At 65.3% G+C, this 12,944-nt stretch overlaps 1 protein-coding gene across 1 annotated transcript in view; it reads left to right on the plus strand.

Annotated features, from left to right (window-relative positions):
- Positions 1-11,853, plus strand: part of BCL9L (BCL9 like) — a 33,837-nt gene extending 21,984 nt beyond the window's left edge. Inside the window, exons 2-8 of the mRNA XM_029075690.2 lie at positions 2,533-2,906; positions 4,322-4,444; positions 7,089-7,293; positions 7,428-7,512; positions 7,709-10,064; positions 10,226-10,492; positions 10,671-11,853. Coding sequence (XP_028931523.1) covers positions 2,606-2,906; positions 4,322-4,444; positions 7,089-7,293; positions 7,428-7,512; positions 7,709-10,064; positions 10,226-10,492; positions 10,671-11,812 — 4,479 coding nt within the window. The 5' untranslated portion in view covers positions 2,533-2,605 and the 3' untranslated portion in view covers positions 11,813-11,853. The remainder of the gene's footprint in view (positions 1-2,532; positions 2,907-4,321; positions 4,445-7,088; positions 7,294-7,427; positions 7,513-7,708; positions 10,065-10,225; positions 10,493-10,670) is intronic.
- The last annotated feature ends 1,091 nt before the right edge of the window (positions 11,854-12,944 follow it).

The following is a 12,944-nucleotide window of genomic DNA, read 5'->3' on the forward strand; positions in this document are numbered from 1 at the left end:
CTCAGAAGGAGCCCAGCTGCAGCTCCAGGCCTGCAGGGCCTCCTGACACCGCCCGCCCTCCTCCTCCTCCTGCTCCTGACGACCACCACAGCCGGACCCCCTCCCCCTTCCTCCCCGCCGGACCCCCCACCCTCCCCGCAACGTGCGGTGCGGGCAGCCGGGGGCTCCGGGAAGGGGTCAGCCCAGGCCCCCCACGGCCTCCGGAATTGGGGGGTGGGAAAGGGAGGATGGGGCAGGCTGCTAGGCTGTGCCCGTGGCCAACGGAGGGCGGCTTGCCAGGGATCAGGGGCATCCAAAAGCAGGACCCTGTGCCCCTGCCAGGCTGGGGGACTTCGGGGTGGGTACAGAGCAGGCCTGCCAGCTTCACACCGGAAGCCCCTCGGAGGTCAGGGAGGGAGGGGTGGGGGGCTGGGAGAGGTCACCTGGGCGGGGGTGCGCTTAGCGCCTAATCGACCTCACCGCCCCCCGCCCAGCCCGCACCCACGGGCCCCTCTCCGGGCCCTGCAGCCTTTAGCCCCAGGCCCACTCCCACCCCGACCCCACCCGGTTTCAGCCTCGCCTCTCCCCTGCCCACTTCCCCAGTTGCTCCTGTTGTCAGGAAAGGGCAGGAGGGTGCCCGGCCCTGCTCGGCCCAGTCCTGCGATGCGGCTCCTGGTGAGGGGGGCCCTGGCCCAGGGTCAGAGAAGGTGGGTCGGGGAGGGGCGTCGAGCCTGCAGGGGGGCTGGTTTCAGGGCTTTGGAGATGGAGGGGCTTGAGGACACAGGGGGTGGCGAGGAGTTTGGGGCTGGAGGCCGCACACCCAGAGTCCCGCCCCTGGGCAGGGGCTAGGGGGCACCCGGCCAGACATGGTTGGGGGGGGGGCAGATGAATGGCATTAAGCTGAGGGATTCCCACCATGGGTCGGGCCGCCGCATCCCGAGCAGCTCTCAGGGGCTCCCTGCTCCTGGACTGTGCCCACGGGAGAGGAAGGTGTAGACGGTGCCCCCCGCGCCTCGCCTCCCCGTCGGGGGAGCCGGGTGGCATTGGCGGGGGCAGTGGGAGCTGAAATAAATCTGAGCTGGTGGTGGAATGAGGTGGGGGGGGATGGAGGGGGACACACACATACACACGCGCACACACACACATATCCTCTCGGTGATGTGATCTTTCCAGCAGCTATTAATAGGTCTCCGGGGAGAGAGGGAGAGCGTGGTTGGCGCTTAAAGGGCCGGCTGCAGCAGGCTTCCCAGCCTCCTCTTCACTCCTCCACCCCCACCCCTCAACCGCCCTGTCTGCCCTTCTGTCTCCCCCTGCCCCCGGGCCTCCCTGCCTCTCCCCCTCCCCCGCCCCCCAGCTCCCGGTTGAGCAGGGACTGGAGAACAGGGAGCTTTGGTACTTAGGTTTTGGGCCCCAGCATATTCCCCCTCTTCCCTGCCTCAGTTTCCCCATTGTTCCGAGGGGGAGTGAAGTGAGAGCTGGGGGGGGGAGGTAGGGCAGAAGTCAGGTGTCTCCACCGATAGCGTCCCCTAAACACACACACACACACAAAAAATATTACCCCTCTAAACCCTCACCCAAACCCATCAGCCTAATCTCAGCACTCTGGGGTGGGGGAGGGCTAAAGGGATGAGGTTGGAGGCTACACCACCTCCAGGGGTTTCCCGTGTAGGGGAGAGGGAGTTGCTATAGCAACCATCTAGTTGTGGATTGGGGGCTGATGGACCCAGACTGGGCCCCCACCCTCACACTTGGGAAGGGGTTGTGATCTCCACACTCCAACCCCTTGGCCTGGGTTGGATTTAGCCACTATCCTCACCTGGGGCAAGGGATGGGGAATAATTCACCCCCTGAAACATTTCTGCATTCCCCCAAGTACTGAAGTATTCACAACCCCCCACCCCCGAACATGTGTGTGCCTATCTTTGCATTCTGTTACCTCCTTCAAGCTGTAATTTGTTTGGTGTCTGCCTCCCCCACTAGATTGTAAACTGCTTAAGGGCAGGCATGGCTCACGTCTATGAATTCTTTTGTATTCTCCCAAGCACTCCCCAAAGAAGCAGTGCAGGTAGAGCGCAGGCCTGGAAGTCAGAAGGACCCGGTTTCTGATTCCGGCTCCGCCACTTTGCTGTGTGATGGTGGGCAAGATGCTTCACTTTTCTGTGCCTCAGTTACCTCATCTGTAAAATGGGGATTAAGACTGTGAGGCCCCACGTGGGACATGGCTTGGGTCCAACCTAATTAGTTTGTATCTGTCGCAGCACTTTTTTTTATGGTATTAAGTGCTTGCTATAGGTCAGGCACTGTACTGAGCGCTGGGGTTAGCAAATACCTTTAAAAAAAAATGCAGTACGAAGGACAATACTCTGTATCGAGGAGGGACTTGGTGAATACTGTTGATTGATTAAGAAGCCACGGACACCATCTTGCTTGATCCAGGAGATCTTTGGAGGCCACCGGGTGGTCCGGGAAGCCTCGGGGGGTTGAGAGGAGGGGGCCTGGGATTTGGGGGCGACCCCGGCCACCTTCACACTTTCTCTTCCCTTCTTCTCCTAGGTTCCCTCCACCGAGGACAGGGAGCCCCGCATCTCTCCCCTGCTTCTGTTGCTTCCAAGCCCCAGCCAATCCAATGCACCCGGAAAATAAACTGACCAATCATGGCAAGACGGGGAACAGCGGGGGCCAATCCCAGCACCAGAATGTGAGCCAAGGACCCACCTGCAACCTGGGGTCAAAGGGCGTGGGGGCCGGGAGTCATGGCGGGAAGGCCAACCAGATCTCTCCAGGGAACTCGAGCTTGAAGAACCCGCCCAACGCCGTGGCTGCCTTTGGCTCCCTCAAGGGGAAGGGGAAGAGGGAGCGGAGTGTGTCCGTGGACCCAGGGGAGCAGAGGGAGGCCGGGACTCCGTCCCTGGACCCCGAGGTCAAAGGTACTGTGCTCCCCCAGGCACCCACCTGTGCCCACTGCCCCGTGCCCCTCAGTGCTCCCTGCCCCTCTGCCCCCCTTACCACCCCGCTCTCCCCCCACAAAGTTGGTTAAAGTGGTGCCAGGTAGGAAAATCAGGATTGCTGCAGGGTGAGAGTTCAGCTGGAGCCTGCTTCCTGCCTTCTACCCCCGACCTCCAACCCACCCCCCTCCCCATCCTGGCGTGGGAGGCTGGACAGGAGACGCCCCCGTCCATTCGCCCCCTTCTCGTTCACCTGGAGCCAGGGGAAGCAGCATGGCCTCGTGGATAGAACATGGGCCTGGGAGTCAGACCTGTGTTCGAATCCTAGGTCTGCCACCTGTCTGCTGTGAGACCTTGGGCCAGTCACTTCACTTTTCTGTGCCTAGGTTGCCTCATCTGTAAAATGGGAATTAAGACTGTGAGCCCCATTTGGGACATGTCCAACCTGATTAGCGTCTATCTACCCCAGTGCTTAGTACAGTTCCTGCCACATAGTAAGCACTTAACCAATACCATTCTATATATGTGTGTGTGTATATGATGATGTTGGTATTTGTTAAGCGCTTACTATGTGCAGAGCACTGTTGTAAGCACTGGGGTAGAATATATACACACACATATATAAGAAAGGATGGTGGGTGTGGAAGCAGCATGGCTCAGTGGAAAGAGCCCAGGCTTGGGAGTCAGAGGTCATGGGTTTGAATCCCGCCTCTACCACTTGTCAGCTGTGTGACTGTGGGCAAGTCACTTTACTTTTCTGTGCCTCAGTTACCTCACTTGTAAAATGGGGATGAAGACTGTGAGTCTCACGTGGGACAACCTGATAACCCTGTATCTACCCCAGCGCTTAGAACAGTGCTCTGCACATAGTAAGCACTTAACAAATACCAACATTATTATTATTAATTAAACTCCTCCCAGTGAAGATCAAGGACCCTGGGGTCCCAGCTCCCAACATCCTGGCCTGGAGAGAGCCACTGGATGGGTTCAGGGGCTCTGGGCCAGGGCTCCTCCCCCCTCCCCCCCCAACTCCCCTGCTCTAATTGGAACCAGTTGTGGTTGGGAGATTATTCAGGGCTGTGGGGGGGAACACGACGGGCGGGGGTCGAGGGAGGGAACGGGACGGGGGGGAGGGGCAGCGGGCGGCTCTGGCTTCAGAGTGAAATCAGAAACAAATGGCCGGGCAGGGGCCGGGGCTGGCGGCTAGGGGCTGCGGTTGGCCCGCTGCCCATGAGGGGTCACCGGACGCTGGCAAGGGCCGTGGCCCAGGCACTGATGGGATGCTGGGCTTCCAGGGGGAAGGGAGTGGCGGATGGGCCAGGCTGGGTGCCGAGGGTGCCCGTGGGCCTTTCTTAGGGTTCCACACCTTTCTCCCCTTCCCCGGTCCTCCCGGGCAGGCGAGGTGGCGCCTCGGAGCAAGCGGCGCTGTGTGCTGGAGCGGAAGCAGCCGTACAGCGGGGATGAGTGGTGTTCCGGGCCCGACAGCGAAGACGACGACAAACCGGTCGGCGCTGCCCACAGTGAGTGCCCGCTGGCCACCTCGGGCATCCTCGGGGTCTGCCCGGGGGGCTGGGGGCTAATTACACTTCCTGTCTGTTTACCGTGCAGATTACCAGGCTGTCAAATGGGACTCTGCCCCAGAACCCTGAATGCCAGGGTCGATGCTTCTTGCCTCCCCCATCTTCTCAGCAGGAATGAGCATGGTCTAGAGGATAGAGCCTGGACTTATATGTCAGAAGGGCCTAGGTTCTAATCCCAGCTCAGCCACTTGTCTGCTGTGTGACCTTGGCCAAGTATTTTCACTTCTCTGGGCCTCAGTTACCTCATCTATAAAATGGGGATTAAGACTGTGAGCCCCATTGGGACAGAGACCGTGTCCAACCTGATTTGCTTGTATCTACTCCAGTGCTTAGTATGGTGCCTGGCACATAGTAAATGCTTAACAAATGCCACTTTTATTATTATTATAATTATTATTATTAGCAGTGCCTGGATGGGCCTGGAGCTCGCATTCCCAGCAGGCCCAAGGTCTGTGTGAGGGAGCCGGGACCTGGTGGGATGGGATGGGTGGGGAGAGAGAGAGGGGAGTGGGATGGAGGGGACTCCTCCCTCCTGTCCCCCCATCTCTCTTCCTCCCCTCCTTTGCCTTCCCTATGTTGCTTGCAGCGTGGCTCAGTGGGAAGAGCCCGTCCTTGGGAGTCAGAGGTCATGGCTTCTAATCCCAGCTCTGCCGCTTGCCAGCTGTGTGACTGTGGGCAAGTCACTTCACTTGCCTCAGTTACCTCATCTGTAAAATGGGGATTAAAACGATGAGCCCCATGTGGGACAACCTGATCATCTTGTATGCCCCAGCGCTTATAACGGTGCTTTGCACATAGTAATAAGTTACTTATTAACCTCAAAGTCCCCAAGAGACCTGCTCCCCGCTTCCTACCTCCCCAACCCCTGGTAGAACGCCCTGCCGATTCCCACCTCCAAGAGTCCCTTCCTGGCCTTGCCCTCTCGACCCTGACGGGAGACTGTCTATACCCCTCAGTTTTCTTCATTCAGTTGTATTTATTGAGCGCTCACTGTGCGCAGAGCACTGTACTAAACGCTTGGGTAATACAATTCGGCCACATAGAGAGACGATCCCTACAACGGGGTCCCAGTCTGGAAGAGAAGAGGGAGAGTGTCCTTCTTTCCAGGCTGGGTGTGTGGGAGGCCCGGGAGGGTGAGGCGGGGGCCTGGGGTGGACGGGTGAAGGGTCTGGGGGCGCAGGGGACCCGACCCCCTTAACTCGCTCCCCGGGAAGGCCCCGGGCCGCGAATCCCGGGCCTGTGCTGCCACCTGCTGGCCGCGCTGCGCACAGCCGGCGCCGGGACCCTTGCTTGGCCTCCTCAATCAGTCGATCGATCGACCCTAATCGTTGAGCGCTCCCTGTGTGCTGAGCACTGTGCTCTGCGCTTGGAAAGCAGCGTGGCTCGGTGGAAAGAGCCAGGGCTTGGGAGCCAGAGATCATGGGTTCGAATCCCTGTCAGCTGGGGGACTGTGGGCAAGTCACTTCACTTCTCTGGGCCTCAATTACCTCATCTGTAAAATGGGCATGAAGACTGTGAGCCTCATGTGGGACAACCTGATTACCCTGTATCTACCCCGGTGTTTAGAACAGTGCCTGGCACATAGTGCTGAACAAATACCAACATTATTATTATTTACCCCTGCTCCGCCACCTTTCAGCTGTGGGGCTTTGGGCAAGTCACTTCACTTCTCTGGTCTTCAGTTCCCTCATCTGTAAAATGGGGATGAAGACTGTGAGTCTCACGGGCGGCAACCTGACTACCCTGCATCTACCCCAGCGCTTAGAACAGTGCTCGGCACGTAGTAAGCGCTTAACAAATACCAACGTTATTATTATTGTTATTACAACAGTTGGTAGACACATTCCCCGCCCACAGCGAGCTTACAGTCTAGAGAGGGAATGGAGAAGCAGCGTGGCCTAGTGGATAGAGCAGGGCCTGGGAGTCGGTTCTCATCTAGTCTAGTGACTTGGGCAAGTCCCCTCACTTCTCTGGGACTCAGCTTCCTCATCTGTAAAATGGGGGTTATGACTGTGAGCCCCATGCTTGGGGAAGCAGCGTGGCATAGTGGCAAGAGCATGGGCCTGAGAGTCAGAAGGTCAAGGGTTCTAATCCTGTCGCTGCCACTTGTCTGCTGAGTGACTCTGGTCAAGTCACTTCACTTCTCTGTGGCTCAGTTACCTCATCTGTAAAATGGGGATTGAGACTGTGAGCCCCACATGGGATAGGGACTGCATCCAACTTGATTTGTTTGTATTCCCCCCAGTGCTTAGTACAGTGCCGGGCACATAGTAAGTGCTTAGTAATGACCGTCGTGATTACTGTTATTATTATCGTGAGAGACAGGGACAACGTCCAACCCGTTGACCTTTTGCCTATGCCAGCGCTTAGAACAGTACCTGGCTCGTAGTAAGTGCTTAACAAATACCATTTAAAAAAGTTGCGGGGGTCGGGGGAAGGCAGGTATTAATATAAATAAATTATGCCTACGTACGTAAGTGCTGTGGGGCTGAGGGAGGGGTGAATAAAGGGTGCCGATCCGAAGCGAGGGCGACGCAGAAGGGGCGAGGGGAACGACCCCTCACCCCTCCTCTCTCCGCCGCAGACTGTAATGTAGCCGACCCAGCCATGGCTGCCGCGCAGCTGGGGCCGGGTGCCGCCCCCCCGCCTCCCCTCAGCGAGAGCAGCACCCCTGGCGCTCCCCACGGGGCCCCCCCAAGCCTGCGGCCCGAAGCCCCCGCGGGCGGGGGGGTCCCCGGGAAACCGCCCGCCCAGTTCGTCTACGTCTTCACCACTCATCTCGCCAACACGTAAGTGCCCGGGTGGCGCCCGTCGGGAGAGGCTGGCCTGGGGGTGGGGGTGGGGTGTTGGTACTGAGGGGGGGTGGGGAGGCCGTCCCAGCTCCTCCCCCTCCCCCACCTCAGGGTCGCCCTCCCCCTTCCAGGGCTGCCGAGGCGGTGCTGCAAGGCCGGGCTGACTCCATCCTGACCTACCACCAGCAGAATGTGCCCCGTGCCAAGCTCGATCAGGTGAGCGTCTCTAGTCAAGGCCTGCTCCCTCTCCTCCCCATCCTCCCGGTCCTCTTCCCCCTCGCTCCCCTCCTCCTCGGCCCCAGGGGGAGGGACGAAGGACCGAGCGCTAGCAGGTGCGGGGGTCAGGCCGGCAGGGGGCTGGCTCCCGCCGTGCCGGCTCAGCTGCCCCCTTCATCCCGCTCTCCCTCCGCAGGCCCCGAAGGTCCCGCCGGCCCCGGAATCGCTGCCCCTCGGCCCGCCTTCCGCCGGCACCCCGCAGTCCCAGCCGCCCGCGCCCCCGGGCAGCGCCCCGCCGGCCCTGCCCGCCCCCGGCCCCCTGCCCCCAGAAGGACCGCCCGAGGACGCCCGCCGGGACCTGACGCCCAACCCGTCCGGCGCGGCCGGGGGCACCCACCCCAGCACCCCCACGGCCGCCACCACCGCCCCTCCGGGAGAGCCCCCCGGCCCCCCGGGCCCCGCGTTGCTGACCGAGGGTTCGGCCGCGGGCAACGGGCCCCCCAGCCTGGGCCCCCGGGGCCCCCTGAACGCCGAGGGGCTCTCCAAGGAGCAGCTGGAGCACCGGGAGCGGTCCCTGCAGACCCTGCGGGACATCGAGCGGCTGCTGCTGCGCAGCGGCGAGGCCGAGCCCTTCCTCAAGGGCCCCCCGGGAGGGGACGGGGGCACCCCGGCCCAGCCCCAACAGCCGCCGCCCCCGCAGCCGCCCCCGCAGCCGCCCCCGCAGCCTCCCCCGCAGCCACCTCCGGGGACCCTGAAGAAGTACGAGGAGCCGCTGCAGTCCATGATCTCGCAGACGCAGAGCCTGGGCGGGGGCCCCGGGCTGGAGGCGGACGGACCGCCCCCCGCCCCCCACCCCCACCACCCGCACCCACACCCCCACCAGCAGCCGCCGCCTCCGCCGCCCTCGGCCGGGGACGTGGGACAGCAGATGAACATGATGATCCAGCGGCTGAGCCAGGACAGCCTGACACCCGAGCAGGTGGCCTGGCGCAAGCTGCAGGAGGAGTACTACGAGGAGAAGCGGCGCAAGGAGGAGCAGCTGAGCTTGCACGGGCGGGCCGGCCAGGAGATGCTGCTGCCCCAGGCCCTGGGCGGCGGCCTGATGCTGCGGGGCCCCCCGCCCCCCTACCACAGCAAGCCGGGCGACCAGTGGTCGCCGGGCCTGGGCGGCCAGCTGCGTGGGCCCCTGGACCTGCCGGACCCGCTCCAGCTGCGGGGCGGCCACCCCTTCCCCGGGCCCCGCTTCCCGGGCGGGCAGATGCAGCGGGTGCCGGCCTTCGGCGGCATGCAGGGCGTGCCCCTGGAGGTGCCCGTGAACGCCGTGGCGCGGCCGGCCCGGCCGGGCCTGGGCTGGACCGAGGAGCTGCCCCCCATGGCGGCGGGGCCTGGGGGCTTCCCCCAGGGGGCCGTGGCCTACCCCCCGGGCGGGCAGGGGGAGGCGGAGCGCTTCCTGACCCCGCGGGCCCGGGAGGAGCTGCTGCGCCACCAGCTGATGGAGAAGCGCCCGGGGCCCGGGCAGCGGCCGCTGGGCCTGGAGATGGAGCGCGTCATGCAGGCCCACCGGCAGCTGGAGCCGGCCATGTTCGCCGGGCCGATGGCCGGCGGGGACGGGCTGGCCGGCAATCCCCTGGGCCTGGAGTTCGGGGCGGGCCGGGGCCTGCTGAGTCCCAGCCTGGGCCAGTCGGGCCTGCGGGAGGTGGAGGCGGCCATGGGCCCGGGCAACCTGAACATGAACATGAACGTGAACATGAACATGAACATGAACCTGAACGTGCAGATGACGCCGCAGCAGCAGCAGCAGTTGCTTCTGGCCCAGAAGCTGCGGGGGCCCCAGGACGTGGGGCTGGGCCCGGAGGAACTGGGCCGGGGCCGGGCCCCCAATGGCAGCGGTGCCGGAGGGGGGCTGGGGGGCCCCGCCCAGAAGGTGCTGCTCCCCGCCGCACCCTTCTCCGGCCAGGCCCAGCCGGGCTTCCCCGCCGGGCCCGGCCCCTACCAGGACCTGGGCCATCCCTCGGATCTCTTTGGCCCCGAGCAGGGCTCCTTGCCCGTGGGCGGGCTGGGCACCACCCGCCTCAGCCACATGCCCCTGCCCCCTTCGGCCCCCAACCCGCCGGCCGCCCCGGGCCCCCTGGCCCCCCTGCACCAGAGCCGGGGCCTGGGCCGCCGTCCCTCCGACCTCTCCATCAGTATTAACCAGATGAACTCGCCCGGCTTGGGGCACCTCAAGTCTCCCCCGGTCAGCCAGGTCCACTCGCCCCTGGTCACCTCCCCCTCCGCCAACCTCAAGTCGCCCCAGACGCCCTCGCAGATGGTCGGCCTGCCGCCTGCCAACCCCCCGGGTCCCCTCAAGTCGCCCCAAGTGCTCGGCTCCTCCCTCAGCGTGCGCTCGCCCACCGGCTCCCCCAGCCGGCTCAAGTCGCCGTCCATGGCCGTGCCCTCGCCTGGCTGGGTGCCCTCGCCCAAGACAGCCATGCCCAGCCCCGGGGTCGCCCAGGGCAAGCCGCCGCCGGGCAGCCTGAACGCCTCCAACGCGCTGGGCGGCATGGAGCCAGGTGCGGGGCCGGGGCCGGCGGGGGAGGGGACCGTCCTCTGCCCGGAGCGGTGGGTGTGGGCAGGGGGGAGGCCGGGGTCACGCGGCGTTGGCCGGGGGCTGGGTTTCTCCCGGGGCCTCTTCCCTCCCCATCCCGCTGAAGTTGCCCGCTCTCTCCCGCAGGCGCCCTCCCTCCCGGCGGCCCCCAGAGCAGCTCGGCGGCGCCCCCGCCCAATCCTCCTGCCGGCCTCCTGAACCCCAGCCTGCCCTTCGCCTCCTCCCCGGACCCCACCCCCTCGCAGAACCCGCTGTCTCTCATGATGTCCCAGATGTCCAAGTACGCCATGCCCAGCTCCACCCCGCTCTACCACAACGCCATCAAGACCATCGCCACCTCCGACGACGAGCTGCTGCCCGACCGGCCCATGCTCCCGCCCGGGTCCATGCCAGGTGGGTGAGGCGCCTCCGCCCGCCCCCGGGGGAGGAGAGGGAAGGGTCGGGCAGGGGGACCAGGACCGGTCGTCACGCCGGAGCCGGGAGGGACTTGGGTCGGTGGGGCGGGGGGGAGGTGCCGGCCTGGGGAGGGGCCGGCGGGCGTGACCCCTCCCCCGGGCTTCTCTCCCGGCAGGCCTCGGGGGCAGCCAGCCCAGCCAACTGCACCTGACCTCAGCCGCCGCCCAGAGCCCGATGGGCATGGCTCTGCCTGGCCAGCAGCCCCTGTCCCACGAGCCCCCGCCCGCCATGCTGCCGTCGCCCAACCCGCTGGGCGCCAACATTCCGCTGCACCCCAACGCGCAGGGCCCCGGCGGGCCGCCCCCGGGCTCCATGATGCTGCCCCCAGGCGCCCAGGACCCCCTGAACCCGGCCTGCGGGCCCATGCCCAACGCCTCGCCCATGATGCCCTCGGGCCCGCTGGTCTTCCCCCCGCGCCTGCAGCAGCCGCCCCCGCATGGCGCCCTGCCCTCGCCGGCCATGCCCCCGGGCGCCGGGCCGGGCCTCCAGCAGCCGCCGCAGCAGCAGCAGCCTCAGCAGCAGCAGCACTACCCGCCCGGCCTGCCCCTGCCCCTGCCCCCCGAGGACCTGCCCGGCCCGCCGCCGGGGCCCCTGCCCCCTCAGCAGCACCTGATGGGGAAGGGGCTGGCGGGCCGCCTCGGGGAGCCGCCGTACCCGGGCGTGCTGCCCGGCGTGGCCTCGGTGCTCAACGATCCGGAGCTGGGGGAGGTGATCCGGCCCACCCCGACGGGCATCCCCGAGTTCGACCTGTCCCGCATCATCCCCTCCGAGAAGCCGAGCAGCACGCTCCAGTACTTTCCCAAGAGCGAGGGGCCGGGCCCCAAGCCCCAGGCCACCAACCTGCATCTCCTGAACCTGCAGAACATGATGGCCGAGCAGGCCTCCGCCCGGCCGCCCCCGGGCCAGCAGGGCGTCCAGCGGGGCCTCGGCCTGCCCCTGTGCCACCCGGGACAGATGCCCATGCTGGGCAGGACGGGGGGCCCCCCTCAGCAGGGCTTGCTGCACCAGGGGGTCCTGTCGCCGCCCCAGGGGCTCATGACGCAGCAGAATTTCATGCTGATGAAGCAGCGGGGCGTGGGCGGGGGGGAGGTGTACCCCCAGCCCGGGCCCATGCTCTCCCCGCAGGGCCCCCTCTTGGGCCCGCCCCCGCAGCAGAACCTCATGGTCAGCCACCCCCTGCGCCAGCGGAGCGTCTCCCTGGACGGCCAGATGGGTTACCTCCCCGGCCCGGGCAACATGGCCAACCTGCCTTTTTAGCCGGGGGCCGGGGTGGGGTAGGGGGGGCGGGGAGAGGGGCCGGCGTGGCACACGGGTGGGGGAGTGGGGCGGGGGAGGGGTCTCGCGACGACATTACGGACTCACCGGTCCCCCTCTCCTGACGGGGTGGCGACGGGGCGGGGGGATCCACGTGTGCTGTCACGGGTGGGCGGCTTGGGGCGGGGGGCGAGGGGGGAATTGCTCTTTGTTTCCAGCCACCGGGACCCACCGTCTCCCCTCTTCCCTCCCTCTGTCTCCACCATCCTCGTTTTCCCGTTCCTTTGGCGTTCGCCGCCTAGCCCTCCCTCCCTCCCGCTCTGTCCCCGTGTCGGTCTGTCTGTTGCTCCGGCTCTCTGTCTCTCTCCTGCCCCTCCCTCGGTTTGGGGTCCTCCTGTTTCCTCCCGACCCCCGCAGCAGAAAATGGGTGGGTGGGCTTGGCCTGTGCTGTAAATAGAGCCCTGAGCTTGTGCCGGTTCAAGAGTGTTCTGTATTTCTGTGTTTTAAGAGGAGACTCAAAGGATGAAAAGCACCCCCTAACCCCCCGTCCCCCGGCTCACCCCCGACTCAGCCCCCCGTCCGCCCTCTCGGGTTAAGGGTCTGATGGCTGGCCCCTGCCCTGCCACCTGCGGGTCCTTCAGGCCTCTGACCCCTCCCTCTGGCAGGCTCCCCTCCCAGACCCCTCCTCCAGGAGCCAAGAATTGTAGGGATTTGGGGGGTGGAGGGGTGGCGGCGAGGGGCCGAGGGGGTGTGGGCTCCGCTACCATCTCTGACCCCACCTCCTCATCCTGTCAGCTGCCAAGGGGAGCTGCCAGCCGTGGGGAGGGGGTGCCCTCTTGCCGCTGGCTTCTGCTCCGGCTGGGCCTCCACCTTCTGCCAGTGAGGCAGCCGAGACCCTGCCCCCAGGAAGGCAGTGTGGCTGAAATGGGTATGCCCTCCCCGGGCCTGCCTCCGCGCCCACCCATCACCCCCAACGCCAGGCTGGGGCCAGCAGGTTCAGGGCCCCGGCACCACCGGCCCCTTCTCTGACCCCCTTCCCTTCCGTCCCCAGCTCCTCGAATAGGAAGGTAAAGTCAGGGACCGCCCCAGCCCCAGAGCTCTACCCCTTCACCAACCTTGCCCTCTCTCCGCCCTT

The sequence above is a fragment of the Ornithorhynchus anatinus genome, chromosome 11, assembly GCF_004115215.2.
Source record: "Ornithorhynchus anatinus isolate Pmale09 chromosome 11, mOrnAna1.pri.v4, whole genome shotgun sequence".
Classification (NCBI taxonomy): Eukaryota; Metazoa; Chordata; class Mammalia; order Monotremata; family Ornithorhynchidae; genus Ornithorhynchus; species Ornithorhynchus anatinus.